The sequence below is a fragment of the Paramormyrops kingsleyae genome, chromosome 3, assembly GCF_048594095.1.
Source record: "Paramormyrops kingsleyae isolate MSU_618 chromosome 3, PKINGS_0.4, whole genome shotgun sequence".
In the NCBI taxonomy this organism is placed as follows: domain Eukaryota; kingdom Metazoa; phylum Chordata; class Actinopteri; order Osteoglossiformes; family Mormyridae; genus Paramormyrops; species Paramormyrops kingsleyae.
The window spans coordinates 43,665,664-43,683,912 of record NC_132799.1 but is presented as its reverse complement, the minus strand read 5'-3'; the positions used below and the strand labels follow the sequence as shown (position 1 = coordinate 43,683,912).

At 45.0% G+C, this 18,249-nt stretch overlaps 1 protein-coding gene across 1 annotated transcript; it reads right to left on the bottom strand.

Annotated features, from left to right (window-relative positions):
- Positions 1–5,548: 5,548 nt before the first annotated feature.
- LOC140588335 (uncharacterized) lies at positions 5,549–10,414 on the bottom strand. The gene is made up of 3 exons (XM_072710347.1): positions 10,180–10,414; positions 10,032–10,097; positions 5,549–9,915 (listed from the first exon to the last, which is right to left on the bottom strand). The coding sequence occupies exon 3, from the start codon at positions 9,858–9,860 to the stop codon at positions 5,688–5,690; it is 4,173 nt and encodes a 1,390-aa protein (XP_072566448.1). The 5' UTR covers positions 9,861–9,915; positions 10,032–10,097; positions 10,180–10,414; the 3' UTR covers positions 5,549–5,687.
- Between the last annotated feature and the right edge of the window lie 7,835 nt (positions 10,415–18,249).

Here is an 18,249-nt window from a genome sequence, read left to right as displayed (position 1 = left end):
TCTTTTTACCTCACGCTACCGTCAAACTCTTGTCTCTCCATCTTCCCCGATAACCAGAGTTCGGATTACACCGTGATGCTCTCGCGACCTATAGAGCTACGGGGGCCTTACGAAGTAGGACTGGCTGAAATCATGTATTGTTACACGTGGCGTAATATTACACACCCCGAAAATACTTTTGAATTGCGGGATACGGAGGTGCAGGCAAGAAGAGACGCCGATCCTCTAGTGGATTTGCCTTACCTGTACCCTCGGAAAATTAAAGTCGGATATTATGAATCCGTTTCACAGATTGTGTCAGAAATCAACGCTTCGTTAAAAAAGTTAGGTACGGAAGTTTTCTTTGCATACAACGAGATTACGCGAAGGGTTAATATAACCGGAAATCAGAAATACAAGATCAAATTTAAACCTACTTTGGCCTACATGCTGGGCTTTGAGCCCGGTGCCTGGTATAACGTAGGAGGTACCATGCCAACCTCACCCTACCCGTCCGACATTCACGCGGGATTCTATAATTTGTACGTCTACTGTAACATTGTGGATCCGCAGCACGTGGGGGAATTTGTAGTGCCGCTCCTGAGAACCGTTAAAATAGACGGTGGGTTCGGCGACGTAGTCACTTTGCCGTTCCACAAGCTGCACTACGTACCGGTGAACAAGCAGAGCCTCCAGAATTTGCATATTGAGATAAAGAACGATCAGAATACTCTGATTAATTTCTCCTACGGAAAAACGATCATCAAGCTGCACTTTCGCCCAGTGCCAAAGATCCCCGTTTAAAAAAAAAAAAGAGAGAAAGCTGAGGGGGGTGGGAGAGCATGGCGTACCACAATTCGCAGAGATTTATTCAGTATTACACCAGTCAGGCGGGACATGGGCTCCCCGGTTTTGCGGGGAGCCCCGTGATGTACGGGCGTGGGTTGGGCTCCATGCTCAGTAGGGCTTTTAGATTCGTTTTACCCTTTCTTAAGCGTGGAGTTGATTTAGCGAAACCTCATTTGAAATCGGCGGCCAAAGGAATAGCTTCGGATCTCGCCAGCTCTGTAATCAGCGGCCGTTTTACAAACACCGGTGACCCCAAGCAGGAAGGCTCTGGTCTGCTGTTGCTATCTCAGAGGGGTAGGAAGAGAGCCCCAGCGCCTTTACCCAGGCAGCACGGTCATAAAAAACCTCGCAGCGGCAGAGCTGTCAGGATTCCCAAGTCTCGACCTTCAAAGAGAAACAGGAAACCCCCCGGGGACATATTTTAAGAGCGTAAGGAAGAATGGCTCTAGCTCACCGCCTCTCGGCCGAATGCACCAAATCTGAGCTGGACCTGTTTGCGGCCCCTATGACGCAATTATCCATAGATCAGACCAATTATGTAGAAATCAACCCATTAAATTCCATTACCGATCAGGATGTTTTGGATTTCCTAATACCGGGGTCGGGCAATTTCTATCTGGACCTCAACTCTACACTGCTATATCTAAGGCTCAAGATCGTTAGGGCGGACGGCGCCCCCCTGGTTGACGCTGACCCCTGCGGTATTATACAGTACCCACTAAACTGTATATTCTCTCAGCTGGACGTGAGTCTGAACGACGTCCTGATTAGTTCCTCATCGGCCACGCACCCCTATAGGTCATTCATAGAGACCCTGCTCAATTTTTCTACGGATACGCTAGAGAGTCAGTTTTCGGCAGGGCTCTGGTACAAAGACGGCGGAGCCGACTTGGATAGCGTGGACATCACCCCCCAGGGCCCTAACGTGGGGTTGCAGAAGCGAGCTGCCTTCTGTAGAAACTCTCGGGAATTCTCTCTGATAGGCCCTGTACACGCTGATATTTTTTTCAGCGAACGAATGCTGTTAAACAATGTGGATATACGCTTAAAGTTTGTAAAGGCTAAAAGCGATTTTAGTCTCATGTGTAGAAATGACGCCGATTATGAGCTGAAAATACTGAGGGCCAGCCTGTTTGTGAAAAAAGTGGACGTCTCCCCGGCGGTGTCACTGGGTCACTCGGCCGCTCTCATGAAAGCAAACGCCCTGTACCCTATAAGCAGGGTAGTCGTTAAAAATTACACGCTGCCCGCGCAGTCGCGGGTCTGCCCGCAGGACAATCTTTTCCTGGGCAACTTACCGCGCTACATCGTTTTGGGGATCGTGGACCACGCCGCGTTCGTGGGCACGCGAAACAGAAACCCATTCAGGTTTCAGCATTGTGACCTGGAATTTCTGAGTCTCTCTGTAAACGGTCGACACATACCCAGCAAACCGTTCCAGCCCGATTTTAACGCGAGGCAGTCGGTCAGAGAGTTTTACAACCTTTTCCTGGCTACAAACAGGCATTTAAGGGATTCGGCGCTATGCATTAACCGTGAGGATTTTGAAAACGGATACTCGCTATTTGCTCTCAATCTCTCCCGAGACGACGAGCTGGACGGAGGTGCCCTGTCACCCGTCATCAGCGGCACGTGCCGTCTGGATTTAAGGTTCAGAGCCCCGCTACCTCGAACAATGAGTCTCATCGTCTACGCCTGCTTCGACACCGTGATTGAAATAAACTCCAAGAGACAGGTTTTGGTGGACTTTTAATCATGAACACTCACCAGCTGGAATGCCTTTTACGACCCCTGCTGGGGGATGCTTTTGGAGGTGTGTGGGCTAGCGATTTATTACCCACCAGCGTACAGACGAGGCCCACTTTTCTGGTCGCAAACACGCACGACAGCAATAGAGAGGGTGAACACTGGATCGGGATAATTTTGGAGCCCCAAGAGGGGAAAGCCTCCTTCTTTGATTCTTACGGTTATCCCCCCGATTCCCCTTACTATCCTAAAAGTTTTATGCGCTTCTTGGGGAGGCACGCTAGCGAAATAAGGTATAATACGCGTCAAGTTCAACACGACTTTTCCTCCACGTGCGGGGCCCACGTCTCCTTTTTCCTCTACCAGCGCTTCAAGGGACTTTCATTTCAAGAGACTATGATGCTGTACTCTGATGACTTGAGGAAAAACGACGCTCTAGTATCCAAGTTTATCAAGAAATATTCAAACTGTATTAGCCGTGTTAATGCCGATAAACTTTCAAAGCCGCAAAATGTATGTTCCTTAAAACTATTTAAAGATTGTTATAGTTGTTAGATTATTGTAGAGAAAAATAAAAAAAAACACCGTGACACCATTTATTCAATAAAATCAACATTTTATTAACCATATTTTTTCGTTGTTACAGGCGTCTTTTTTTTTCCCCACACGCATAAAACACTTAATCGCTGTAATCTATCCACGGAGAATAAGGGGTACCCTTTAAAGGCCATAAACGATATTCAGGGGAGGAATCACGCGGTGTGTGAGGGGTACCCACAAGCGGAGAGTCGTCCGTACTAAATTTTGCACGTCTCTTGCGCTTCTTTTTCACAGGAGGGGGCGAGGAGGGTGGCGGGGGACCCCTCGCCGTGGCGTTTCCAGCGCCGTAATCTTTAAGATGGCTTAGGGCTTTCCTAGCTTGAATGTTACCGACGGTCGTGAGGGGGATGTTTAATTCGGATATTACGTTTAAAAAGGGTTCCCAGCCTTTAGGATATCCGACGGCCTGGGATTTCGGCTGGGATAAAGTTTTCATCAAATCCAAAATATGGGAACCTTTAATGGGACTATCTCTGATGATGAGTTCACCCGACTGGGTCCAACGTACTGCCCCGTCGGAATCGAGCAGTTTCTGCATGATGTACCCCACGTTCTTTCTAGCCCTGGGCGCCACTTGCTGGACAACTTCCTGTACAGATTTGTCCCTAGTCGCGCCGCCGGGCTGTCTCTCCTCCTCCTCCTCCCCCGGCACATCTCTCTTTTCCTCATCCGTTTTTTCTTTCCGCTCGGTAAGGATAATTTCTCGCCCCTGATTTTCCTCTTTTCGGACTAAATTCAGATACCTCTGTAGCAATTGGTTGTATCTCTTTACTTTTTCGTGCGAGTTCATACCCGGCTGATTTAATAAACCGTGCATCTGGGTTTCAAGTTCACCCAGGGCCGATTCCCCGATGGTGGTGGTATGCGGGGTCGCCCTCTGGGTCAGCATACGGAGTTGTTGGGGGCTCAACAGGAACATTTTTTTTACCTCGCTCATGCCGGTGGTGGAAAAAACAAACACACAAAAGCTAGTTAGCCGTCTTACTGGTGAACAGGCTTGTGATGAATGGCAGAGCCACTGACAGCAGCGGTAACAAAAATCCTCCTTTCTGAAGCACGGCCTTGCGTTTCCTCGCGACGCTGTTTTTCTTACAGGCGAAAAGCTTAATCAGCCTTTTCTGCTTCTTAAGCTTGTTAAATTGAGCTACGGATAAAGGTATACGGCCTCTTATAAGATTGAGACAGATTTCGGAGAGAGCCAAAATTATGTTATTAGATGGGTCCGAAAGAATCTTTTTACGTTTCACCCCCCTCATCCTCTGTAAAACTTTAAGGGTCGGCAGTTGTTTCCTGAGATGCTCGGACATGGCTCCGTAATGTTAAATCAATCAATCAATGGCTCGCTGGTAGAAAGAGGACGGGAAGCGTCCCCGGTAATAAACCGGTCCTGAGTCGGAACTCTTCTGGGCACGTGGCTCTTAAATCGACCAATAAATACCCGTGTGCGGGTCGAGTGGCCTCTTCATAGGCATCTAGAAAAAACTTTTTCTGCCAAGGAAACATTTGCTGAGCTAAAACTTTGATTTGCATTCTGTCCCGCACATTCTTAAACAGACAATAATAAGTAGTATTTAGACCTATAGTCCTACTGTACTTGCCCTGGTGAAATACGTTCTGCACTAGGTATATGACCGAGATTTGACGGTGATGTCTGAATCTCGTGAACGCTTCTGCCACGAGTTTATTTTCGGACGCGCTGTCCATCAAATCATCGATGATTATCAAGGAGCCGGAGGGGAAACGCTCCTCATCTTCCCAGCTTTTAGGCAGCCCTTGTATAAATTCAATTTCGCTGATCCGATCACGCAATTCATCATAAAGCGGCTGATGGGAAGCGTAACACCACACAATTTTTTTTACGGGTCCCCCTATGAAACAGTGACTCTGATTTAACAGCAATTCTTTAGTAAAATAGGTTTTCCCCGAAGAACTCGCCCCGGCGATTATCGCCGTAAACGGCAATTCTAAACGGTGATCAAAGTCGACCTCTCTCACGTCGCTACCCATCATCTTCCAAAAAAACACTGATGAAACGGTAAACACTACCCTATTGTTTTAAATCCTTTCCACACACACACACATACACACACACACACACACACACAAACCCAAAATGCGTGTATAAAAGTTTTTATAAAATCTTGTGATAAAATGTACAAAACATTTTCGTACACAACTTACATTTTAAAACAAATGAACATCTTTGAAAAAAACAACTTTAAAAAACATCTTACTTTCATGATACATTTTAAAAAACTTTCACTTTAAAACATCTTACTTTCATGATACATTTTAAAAAAACATCTTTAGAAAAACTTTCATTTTAAAAAACAAATGTACATCTTACTTTGAAAAACTTTTCATTTTTAAAAAACATCTTACTATGAACATTTTAAAAAAACATCTTTGGAAAAACTTTTAAAACATCATACTATGAACATTTTTCATTTTAAAACAAATGAACATCTTTGGAAAAGCTTTTCATTTTAAAACATCTTTGAACATTTTACATTTCAGTAACCAAAAGGCAGAGTTTCCCCGCTAGTCAACAATCTGCGTTTGTCGTAGACGACCCTTACCTTTTTGTCTAGAGGCCTATTAAACAGTCGAAAACTTTTCATGTCGCGTTCGATTTTGTTGTAGTGCGTCATTATAGGGGGATCATTCCTACATCCACCGATGTAGTTTTCAATCAATCCAATCATACTGTCAAGGTTTACCTTTTGACAGGCTTCATAATTTAGAGTTATACCCTTACATTTCAACTGTGTTTTCCCGTTGTTGAGTCGGTAACAGTAACTTTTTGGTCCCAGCGCACCCCACGAAGCAATGTATTCGTCGGGGGCTAATTCGGACGTGAGCTCCCCCAGGTAATTGCCTAAGGTCGGCTCATATTCACCCGGCCTGCTTATGTACACGATGCTGTCTGTGTCGTGATACAGCACCCTACGCCCCAATTTTTCCAGTTCTTTGTAAAGCGTCAGCCGCCCCCACGCGGTAGTTTGACACGCTATGAATATGTTGGTCTTTCCCGGCGGCACTTTGTAGGAAGACCTGTATCGCCAGCGGATGAGGGCGACCTCGTCGTTGACAAACGCGAAGCTGGAAATCTCGTACAGCTCCGAGCATAAAAAATTAAAAAACTCCCCCGGGTCAGACACTATACATGTCTGGAGCATGTTGTTCCTCTGCGCCAGTTTACCCCACAGAGAGTTAAGCAGAAGCTTGGCCACCTGCCTCTTGCCACCGTTAGACACGATCTTATCGGGCTCCAATTGGATCCCCTCGCGCTCGAGATAGTTTTCAATGTAGTCCCTGCGACCCGCGTCATCGGTCGCGTCGTCGGGGTAGCCCGAAGCCTGCTGCTTCACTTTGAGAAAGGTTTTAATGTATTCTCTAAACAGGTCGCCGCTGGTCTGGGGAAAATGCCACACTTCGTGCACCTTCACGACAGTATAGCCCCTGTCTAAAGCCTGATTGAGCTCCGCAGAGACCCACACGCCGGTCAGCGCACGCTCTGCGTCAGAATGACCACAGCTCCCCTCTTGCCTGTTGTCGATCGCGCACGTCCTGCACAGTGTAAACACGAGTTTCCCATTTGGCAGTCTGCTGGGTAGGACGGGGAAAAACAGCTCGCGCGGGGTGTTCACAGTGGCTTTGATCAGGCCAAAGTATTCATTCAGAGGTTTAAAATTTGAATGAATGATTTCCGGGTGCCCCACGGGGAATTCACATTTAGCCAGAGTGTACGGGTACAGCGACGTGAAATCCACGTAGTGGACGCGCTCTTCCCCCGTGACGTCGTAACGTAGGCGAATCGCCGACGTCCGACCCCCAAACAGCGCTTCTCGCGGCCTAAGGGGGTCAGGGGGCTGAAAGTCTGACAGGAAACTCTGCACTTGTGGGTCGTGAGTTTTAGCATGAGCCCATTCGTGTTCCCAGATGGATTCTACGTTCATATTAAACTCTTGGCGCAACACCTCGAGTTTTTCCCTTGTTTTAACGTACAGGGCACCGAAGCTCTCGCGGGTCAGGGGGCAGACATCGTGTTCATTGTTGCACTTAGGACAGCCGTGAAACTGGCAGCCTAGAAACTCGAAAGCCCATTTCTCTCCCTCTATCTCAGCGTATCCGTCTAGGTGAAAGCGCCCCACGCGCACTTCACCCCCGCGCAGCGCGTGTCGAATTTCTATGCCGCGCGTGCGGCCCACGAATTCCAGCCACTGGATCGAGACGTTGGAATAACTTTTGTATTGCCTCCTGTAATCCCAGACGTCCGGGATCGCGATCGTATCTCTGGGCAGGAAATTTGTCCTGTAAACCAGCAACGCGGCCGAAGCGATGGTCGCCGTGGAGAAGGGGTCGCAACCCGTGAGCGTTTCAAACTCCTGCAGGAAGCGCAAGCAGCCCTCTCTCAGAATCTCCACGTCGTTCTTACAGTAAGCGATCATCTCTTTGTGAAAATTAAAGGTCTGGTGCTTTACACCGTCGTACCATTGATAAAACTTGTCGCGTTCTTTGCAGGGCATTTGCTCGGGCCCATACTGATCGGGAGGAGGGTAGGGCCCCACGTAACTAAACTTTTCCATGTCTGTGAAATGATGCGGAAAATAGCCTTTTCGCATCTGAGTCGAGCACCCCATTGCATCGGGGATTTTTCTCAACGGCATGCTTAGAAAGCAGTGACTGTCGATGTACCTTTGCTCAAACACGCTGTCCAGGATGAGAATGATTTTATTCCCCTGTGACACCACACGCGGTTCCACTCCTTCCTTCACCATAGCGTTCAGTATTATGTAATTATCAAACGCCTTTCCATAGTGACTAATGAAACACGTCCCTGTATAGTAGGGCGTCCTGAAATGTCTGAGAAAGTGCAGCGCGCAGTCTGGCCCCTCGGCGGTCATTGTCTCATTCTGATCGGAGATGGCGCACACGTAAACCGGGATATGGGTACCCGAGCTCTGGGATGTTTCAAAGTCAAAAAACACATATTTGGGGGGCTTTTTACTGCCCTCGCCGCTTTGGGCGACCGCTTTCCCTTTGTTAGATTTCTCGATTGGATTTAAATAGCAGAGATGTGGGGTGGATATGTCTGATTCTGCTGACTGCAACTTAGCGTCGCATATATTACATTTTACTGTTTTACACGAGTGCGGTTTTGGGTTCTCGGGACTTTGGTAGTAGTTGAGCCCGCAAGCTTTGCATTTTTTGAACTTGTCACAGGGGCTAGCAATCTCCCCCCTAATGGGGCAGACCCTCGGCGTACGGTGACGCTCGAAGCACATGTTATTTAAGCATCTGAGATTACACCGCTCACACACTATCCCCGGTGTGATTTCACCTTCTCTACAATTAGTCTGACAGACGTTGCAAAAATGTTTGCAGCGATGAGAATGAGGCGAGTCGTACCCTTTGAAACAGCTAGTGCAAACATAGCCGGCCCCTAAGAAGCCCTTGGCGCTTTTAATTCCGTAAAAATGCTGTTTGTGTAAAAAGAAATACACCACCCGTCTACCGTCGGTAGGTGTGGGTGTCTGGTAAATTTGGAGATTGTTTGAATAATGTTGTTGATAATACACCACTGCTTTGCAATCAATGATTTTCTCAAAATTGATAATGTCATTCAAAGCGACTGCGTAGTCGGGGGTGAAACCCGCTTTCTCCTGTAACTCCAGGCCGAGCTTTTCAGCCTCTGCGTCAGTGAAGTTTTCGTGCAGCAGATGAGCCAAGTTTATAGCGAAACACGCTCTGCTGTCGTTCTGAATGATAAACATGTGTTTGGCTTTTTTAGAAATTATTTCTGAAGCTAACATGGTCTGTAGTTTACGTTTGTTTCCAACGCCGCCACCGCGTGGGATATTTATTACGTCTACTATTACTTCTAGGTTGGAATCGTTTAAAATCTCTTGATTAGACTGAACCAGGCGATCCAACAATTGCTGGAAATCTGTCAGCTCCCCTTCCCCATACCGTACAATTTGCGACAACTCGTCGTTTAAAAAGTCACCGCGCAGGGTGACCTGAATATAAGCTCCCCATGCGGCGTAAGGTATCGCCTCATTCACAATATTTTGAAACCCCTCGATTACATTTTCATAGTACTCGCGGAAATTGGCTTCGTTTCTAGGTCGCGGAATATTTAGAATCCGCCTAATCTGTACATTATTGAATCTGCGGCGATGCACGACCCCGTCAGGCTGGTGATCCAAGTCACCACCGCCACCGTCCTGTTCAACATTTTCAAATTGCCCCAGTCCCAAGTCATTTTCAATCTCCTCGGCATCGAGAAGAAATTCTACGTCTGACAAGACTTCCCACAATTCAGAATCCGCGGGGGACCACGCGACCTCGTCGTCGGGCAGCACCGCTTCTGCTTCAGAGCCCCTTTCATTTAACATGCTTATTAATGTCTCTAAGGACGGTAGGAAACAGGGCTCTTGGACCCTGGAATCACCAGATGCCGCGGGTGGCGAGTCGTGTTGATAAACCGCATCATTTTCATCATTATTAGCGTTGTTGATGATGTCTATTTCATTTAATAACGCTTCGGGTATAGGCGCTGGTGGTGGTGCTGGCGAGTCGTGTTGATAAACCGCATCATTTTCATCATTATTACCGTTGTTGATGTTGTCCATTTCATTTAATAGCGCTTCGGGTAGAGGAGGGGGTGTTGCTCCGTCCATATCTGATGATTCAGGTCTTGCGTAGATTTTCTCTTGACCGGTCCGCACCGTCTCTCTTGTACATAAAATAATAGAGAATACCTATTATTAGAATAAGTTATTTTTAATGAAATAAGTTATTTTTAATGAATAGCGTTTTTATCACACGTATAAAAGAAATAATATACTCACTATATGGAGTTTTCTAACCGCAGCGTCTCCCGTAGAGAAAAAAACAAACCCAAAATAGCTGAATCTCTAAAAATAAAATAATTATTTTAAGTTATTTTATTGTATGGTGTTTATCATAAAACACGCATAAAAGAAATAATATACTCACTCTATGCAGGTCCCGAGTAGTTTTCTCTTTCCAGTAGGGCAAGGCCTTGATGATGATACTGGGTGTGGGGTACTTGTGTCTCTTTACCAAAGGAGTGAAACCCTTCTCGGCATACTAAAAATTTCTGTGGTTGGTTACTTTTTAGGATTCTTTAAGGAGAAATATACGTCCTGTCAAGTTTTATCTGTTGTCTATTTCGATGTACGTTTTAACTGCGCAGACGGTATGGGGGGGAGTCGGGGGGAAAAGACAAAATTTACTGAAATACAAAATGTCAAACTTGATGTGTGGCGGGGAGTCGGGGGGGGAAAAGACAAAACTTTAACAAAATTTACTGAAATACAAAGTGTCAAACTTGATCTGTGCCCCAAATTACAGTTTGACCGGGATTTGACCTATCGGGATGTACATAGGTTGCATGAGGAAAAACACAAGGCCAAACTGCTACTGCTGCAGGGGGGTGTCGGCTTTCACACACACACACACATACACACACAGACGGTCAAACTACTGCTAAGCGTTTTTTTACTGGACGTCAGACCCAGCTCCTCCTCTCATTCTTAGCTCCAACTTGGTCATTCTCACAGGATTTCTTTCAGTCTCGCGCAGCACAACTCTCAGCTCTCCGGCATCGCTCTCTCCGAGTCCTTTGCGGATTATCCAAAGCCACGGGACCTTACCACGGTACCGCAACAGACACAGCATCGCTCTCTCCGAGCCCTTTTCCACAGATTCTCCAAAGCCACGGACCTTACCACGGTGGTACAGCGTACGCTCACACTCCATCAGGTAACCCACCCCCACTCAGACCCAGTGTTTGGGACCTTAACCCCCCTGCTCAGTCCCCCCTGCTCGGCACCCGGTGGATGCAGACAAAACACCACACTCATAAGCACTCTCCTAAAAATTAAAATAATAATAATTACATTATAATAAATAATTAAATAATAATACATAATTAAATTATAATAAATAAATAAACTATATACAAATAAACCCCTATCCCAACGCTCAACTCGCTCACAGCCAAAAAAAAAAACACCCCCTCCCACTACCTCATGACGTCACCCGGCTTGCAGCCCCCGCCTGTCACTTTTTGATTTATTTGACCTTTGTGACCTTTGACCCAACCTGTCATTTTGACATAACCGGTATTCTCCATCTCTCTACAGTCACCTGTGTGGGCCCCCAGGAAGCTGGGTGTTAAGGGCCTTGCTAAAGGACGTGCTGAGGTTGGGTTTGGACCGGTGACCTTCTGATTACAGGCACAAGGACTTAGCCCATGTACTGAGCCACACACCCCCCCCCCCCCAGTTGTGTATTAGTAGCATTTATGATGTTTCTCTAATGTGAGCTAGTACATAACCCAGCTAGTACCAACCGTTGCAACAATACTCTAGTTTTCTGTCATACTCATTGTTTTATTTTCTTGCATTGTCCATTTTTGTTCATAGTCTTTAATATTCCAAATAACGACAATTTCAGATAACTACTGGAACAATGAGTTCTGGAGGGGAGCAAGCTCCGTTACATGCTATAGATATGTTGATCTGATACCTTTCCGTATCAGATTGTTACCACTGTTAAAAACCACAGGTATTTTATTCTGATTGTATGTATTTCCTTATTAGGGCACATTAGTTACTCCTGTTAAAAAATCAGTTTATTCTGACATTGTAAATTTCCTGAAGAGTTTACCCTCTTTAAAATGATGGAGTTCCACTTGTGCCAAAAATATGCTGATATGCATATGAGCTTTCCGTTTCTGCCAAAAATATGTAAACAGCACACAGTCCATGTCGGCTGAGCATGTGACAAAGCATTTGTCTGTGACGACTCTATTTTGTCAATGAGTTTGTCTGTGGAGCCCCTGAAGGAACCAAAAGGTGTCTGCTAATTAGATACCCAGGAATAAACTGTGTGGCCCCTGCCCAAGCATTGCTGCCCAAACAGCAGTCTCCTCCTTATGCCGCCGAGGGAGGAGTAGCAACTGGTTCCCCTGCCCCTTCCCCTCTCCCCCCTGCAGATGAGGATCATAACCATTCAGCGCCCGACTCCACCTCCTTATCAGTGACGACGTGCCGCGGTCAAAAACTCAGGCAGTAGGACGAGGCAGAAAAAATTCTTGCCCCTATGTTGTTATTTACAAATCCTCAAGAGGGAGATAACTTTGGTCATCTGACACTGTAGATGAAGGAGTTGAAGGACATTGTCAGTGACCTGCTGGATCCCAGGCAGAACAGACCTCGCTATGTGGCAGCCCTTCTGATACAGGTCGCCCCGCGCATGGACTGGATGATGATGCATCAGTTTAAGCAGGAGCCTAGTAAATCCTGCGAGTGCTACACCGAACGACTGATGGCAGCTTTCTCCAACTACAGTGGGATGGACCGCCCAGCGAACCAAGAGTGTATGTGATGTAAAATACACTAAGAGAGCTCAGTTCCTTTAAAGAGAGGTACTTATAATACTCTGTATTAGTTTTCGTGAGCTGTCCTCTTAAAAAGTACAACACCAGTACTCCATATTCAAATTGTCCCATGAAAAACTACAACCTCCAAACATCAAACTACATGCTTCTATGTCACCTACACTTCAGACTTCATCCTCAAAATCAAAGCAGTATTAACACAAGCAACATCCATCACTTAAAGCCAATATAAGTCTGCTACAACTGGACTTATATCTAAGCAAAACAAACATTTTACAGGTATGTTCAAGTTTTCTTAAAACTACTGAAACAAATAAATGGCTGCCCTACAGTTCCGCTGTTTTGTTTGTCACCCTGAATTATGTCCTTCATAGTGTGGAAAAAACCGAAGGCTGAGGAATGTTACGTAACACAGCTAGAATGCAATAACTCTCTCTGGTGTAATTCACTGTGTGGTCTTAAGTGTGGTGTCTTCTTCATAACACTCCCTAACTCTTGTATTCATGACCATGAGATAGGGTGGGCTGCTTTTCTTCCTTGCTTTGGCTAGTATTCCTCCCTTTCCTCCCCAGCCTTGGTTGGTGGTTCAGGCAGCATCACCTTGTTTTAGTAGACCCAGGTGCCATACATTTTGAAAGTAGGCTCAAGTGCACAAAATGTTCTAGCAGAAGTCTTAGACAAACTCTGAATTACAAAGTAATCTGACTCCTTCTGAAGCTGTGAGAAATTGTTCATCTGTATTTGCTGCATTGTCACTTGTTGATCTGCGTGTGCCCTGCTCCAGCAGTAAAGGGGAGATCGCGTGCAGAGCTGGTTTTCTGTAGGTCTGAGTAAAAATAAAATATCCTCTTCATACAGGAACCAAGTCTATGGCTGGAAATTTCTGCAACAGAGCCATTTAGTTATTTCTAGAAAAACATATAGAGCCAATGAAGGAACCTGATGTCATAGTAACACAGGTCACTGTCCGTGGTGCTGAATTCTCTACTAGATGGGCTGGTGCTGAATGAATAGGACAGCTGGCCAACGTGTCTGTGTTCTTCCACTGACTGGCACCGTGACAACGAGGGGGAAAAATTCATACAGTAAATTAGTTAACAATAATTAGTAATCACGTATAGTTCTCATTTATCATGATGTAAAATTCAAAAACCATTTCTGACTATTAATCTGCACATTTTAATAATTTAATTAATATTACCTAATTTGTTTATCATTTTCTGCAATCACTGTGCGTTAAAGCAAGATTTAAAACTAGCTGTGAAATTGTTGATGCTGTTGTTGATCTGAATGTTGCTGACGGAGCCTTAGGATACGTCTTCATACAGATGAGTGAGGGGATGGATGCACTATTCTATGGAGGCCTCTGAAGAGAAAAAATTATCCCAATTTTATATTGAGAGGGATGGTTAATTCCTTTTTAATGCAGACTGCGTTAAAAGTCCCTGTTCTGCCGTTGATCTTTTGCATGCATGCTATCATGTATTAGTTTACTCTGTATTTTGATCACATGTCAAACTAAAGAATTTTTGGTCGTATTTTTGTTCCTAATTTTGAAGTAATTGTAAAATAAAAATGTTGTTCTTTTCCGCCGCCATGCTTCGTCTTACTTGTGAAGGTTATGCTTGCATTGAACTTGCTTTGTAGACAGTAAGATCCTGCCGGCATTAATTCTCCACTGTGTGGTAATTTTGAGAAATTGCGCACGTTTCTTATCCCGTCAGAATCGGTAAAACTAACGCCATGCGAATGTGTCTTAGCGCAGAGTTTAGAATATTTACGGTTTCCGGTCAATGAAGGCAGTTTGAAATAAAACAAAAACGTTTAAACTTTCTGGATGCGCAAACTCTCGCTCTTGGCAAGATGGTGCAGATAGTCGAGATAAAGGACTGTTATTCGATGAGAATTCGAATCCATCACTCCTTAAACGTGGAGAACATGGATCCAGAAGGTATTAATGATTATAATGATTAAATGATAATAAAGTTGTAGCTCCTGGTATGTGACAAACGAAATGAACGGCCAAGTCTGCATTGGCCTAATGCTTGTTAGTTTTGAGGTAAAGCTGATAAGTAACACATTTGGTTTTCGAGGTAAAATAACCGACCGGTTGAATAATTCAACTTTTATCTACAGAAATGAATGTATTTAGAACCTCAAACGGATACATTGGAAGCGGAGTTTTAAAATGAGAAAATGTAACGATGTTATAGGAAATGCCGTTCGTTATACTCCCCTTCTGTCTCCCATTCTTGCTCATCTTGTTTAAATAATAAGAAAATGAAAAGCAAGATCACTGTTAGTGACAAAAGTGCAGGACTAAATGTGTTTCATTTAATATTTATTCATTTGGATATGTGTGAGAGTAAGCGTATGCATGGACGTTGTCTTCTGGTTTAGCTTTCTTAGCTTTATCGGTAATTCACATTATTTCATTTATCTGACAATCTGAAGCCCATGGACTCATTTTAAACGGATTTTGTAGTAGAGTATTTATCCAGTTATTGTCATGTTCTTATATATCTCTCTGTGTTCCATTTTGTCCCAGTTCATGAGTTTTTGGAGGACAAGTTCATCTCCATTCTGGTCGTGAACTTCGAGAGGAGCCCACTGACCATGGAGAACTTGCAGTCTCTGGCCCTCAGTGTCCCTTCATTTTATTGGCGGCTCACTGGGGAGGAGCTGGATCCCAGCCTATTGCATGTAGCACCTGCACGACTGCAAGTGGTACATCATGGTACAGAGACTGGTGTCCAGCATGGGGATGGAGAATCACCAGCTGAGGAGGATGACCATTACGGACAGGAGCTGCCATCATCCAGCTCTATAAGGGAGGCTTCCCCTGCAGCTCCAGCATCCACGACTGAGGATGCTAATGGGCTTCCTGAGGCTCTCCCCTTGGCCTGGGGTGAAGATGAGCCCTCATCTCCATCCTTATCTGTGCCTTCTGACACTCAACCTGGAAGTCAGATTGAGCCAGAACATGCTGAGCCCTCCAGCTCCACCTTCTGGATCCCTGTGGGCCCTAACAGCACGTGGCAGCAGCTTGAGATCGAAGGCCGCAACTACCTGCGGAAGCTGGATGAGCTCAGCATCTACGATGGACTCTGGGGCATTACGGACTACGGTGATGACCACACCGTGGTCATGTCCGTGCATGTCTCCGTGCATGTGAGCAGTTCTCTGCGAACATGGGGCGTGAGGCAGGAGGAGAGGCCTCCTCAGAGGCCTGCTGGCACCAGACAGAGGAAGCGCAAGGCCGAGCCCGACGACACCAGCGGCTCAAGTTCTCCTCCACCGCACAAGAGGCCCATGCGCTTCTGACTTGATTCCATGTTTTTACGCTGTAAGTTACATTTTTATTTCAACATAATTAGAAGATCCCGCAGGAAAATATTAGTCAGTTACTTAATAAATGACCAAAAAGTAGTTGAATAGGACAGCTGGCCAACGTGTCTGTGTGCTTCCACTGACTGGCACCCTGACATATAATGATTTTTAACAACGAGGGGGAAAAATTCATACAGTAAATTAGTTAACAATAATTAGTAATCACCTATAGTTCTCATTTATCATAATGTAAAATTGAAAAACCTTTTCTGACTATTAATCTGCACAATTTAATAATTTAATTAATAGTACCTAATTTGTTTATCATTTTCTGCAATCACTGTGCGTTTAAGCAAGTTTTAAAACTAGCTGTGAAATTGTTGATGCTGTTGTTGATCTGAATGTTGCTGACAGAGCCTTAGGATACGTCTCTATACACATGAGTGAGGGGATGGATGCACTATTATATGGAGGCCTCTGAAGAGAAAAAAATTATCCCAATTTGATATTGAGAGGGATGGTTAATTCCTTTTTAATGCAGACAACGTTAAAAGTCCCTGTTCTGCCGTTGATCTTTTGCATGCATGCTATCATGTATTAGTTTACTCTGTATTTTGATCACATGTCAAACTAAAGAATTTTTGGTCGTATTTTTGTTCCTAATTTTGAAGTAATTGTAAAATAAAAATGTTGTTCTTTTCCGCCGCCATGCTTCGTCTTACTTGTGAAGGTTATACTTGCATTGAACTTGCTTTGTAGACAGTAAGATCCTGCCGGCATTAATTCTCCACTGTGTGGTAATTTTGAGAAATTGCGCACGTTTCTTATCCCGTCAGAATCGGTAAAACTAACGCCATGCGAATGTGTCTTAGCGCAGAGTTTAAAATATTTACGGTTTCCGGTCAATGAAGGCAGTTTGAAATAAAACAAAAACGGTTAAACTTTCTGGATGCGCAAACTCTCGCTCTTGGCAAAATGGTGCAGATAGTTGAGATAAAGGACTGTTACTCGATGAGATTTCGAATCCATCACTCCTTAAACGTGGAGAACATGGATCCAGAAGGTATTAATGATTATAGTGATTAAATGATAATAAAGTTGTACTGTAGTTCCCGGTATGTGACAGACGAAATGAACGGCCAAGTCTGCATTGGCCTAATGCTTGTTAGTTTTGAGGTAAAGCTGATAAGTAACACCTTTGGTTTTCGAGGTAAAATAACCGACCGGTTGAATAATTCAACTTTTATCTACAGAAATGAATGTATTTAGAACTGCAAACGGATACATTGGAAGCGGAGTTTTAAAATGAGAAAATGTAACGATGTGATAGGAAATGCCGTTCGTTATACTCCCCTTCTGTCTCCCATTCTTGCTCATCTTGTTTAAATAATAAGAAAATGAAAAGCAAGATCACTGTTAGTGACAAAAGTGCAGGACTAAATGTGTTTCATTTAATATTTATTCATTTGGATATGTGTGAGAGTAAGCGTATGCATGGATGTTGTCTTCTGGTTTAGCTTTCTTAGCTTTATCAGTAATTCACATTATTTCATTTATCTGACAATCTGAAGCCCATGGACTCATTTTAAACGGATTTTGTAGTAGAGTATTTATCCAGGTATTGTCATGTTCTTATATATCTCTCTGTGTTCCATTTTGTCCCAGTTCATGAGTTTGTGGAGGACAAGTTCATCTCCATTCTGGTCGTGAACTTCGAGAGGAGCCCACTGACCATGGAGAACTTGCAGTCTCTGGCCCTCAGTGTCCCTTCATTTTATTGGCGGCTCACTGGGGAGGAGTTGGATCCCAGCCTATTGCACGTAGCAACTGCACGGCTGCAAGTGGTACATCATGGTACAGAGACTGGTGTACAGCATGGGGATGGAGAATCACCAGCTGGGGAGGATGACCATTACGGACAGGAGCTGCCATCACCCAGCTCTAGAAGGGAGGCTTCCCCTGCAGCTCCAGCATCCACGACTGAGGATGCTAATGGGCTTCCTGAGGCTCTCCCCTTGGCCTGGGGTGAAGATGAGCCCTCATCTCCATCCTTATCTGTGGCTTCTGACACTCAACCTGGAAGTCAGATTGAGCCAGAACATGCTGAGCCCTCTAGCTCCACCTTCTGGATCACTGTGGGCCCTAACAGCACGTGGCAGCAGCTTGAGATCGAAGGCCGCAACTACCTGCGGAAGCTGGATGAGCTCAGCATCCCCGAGGGACTCTGGGGCATTACGGACTACGGTGATGACCACACCGTGGTCATGTCCGTGCATGTCTCCGTGCATGTGAGCAGTTCTCTGCGAACA

Excerpts from the sequence above, each read along its gene's own strand:
- LOC140588335 (XM_072710347.1), bottom strand. The coding sequence starts at position 9,860 with ATGGACGGAGCAACACCCCCTCCTCTACCCGAAGCGCTATTAAATGAA.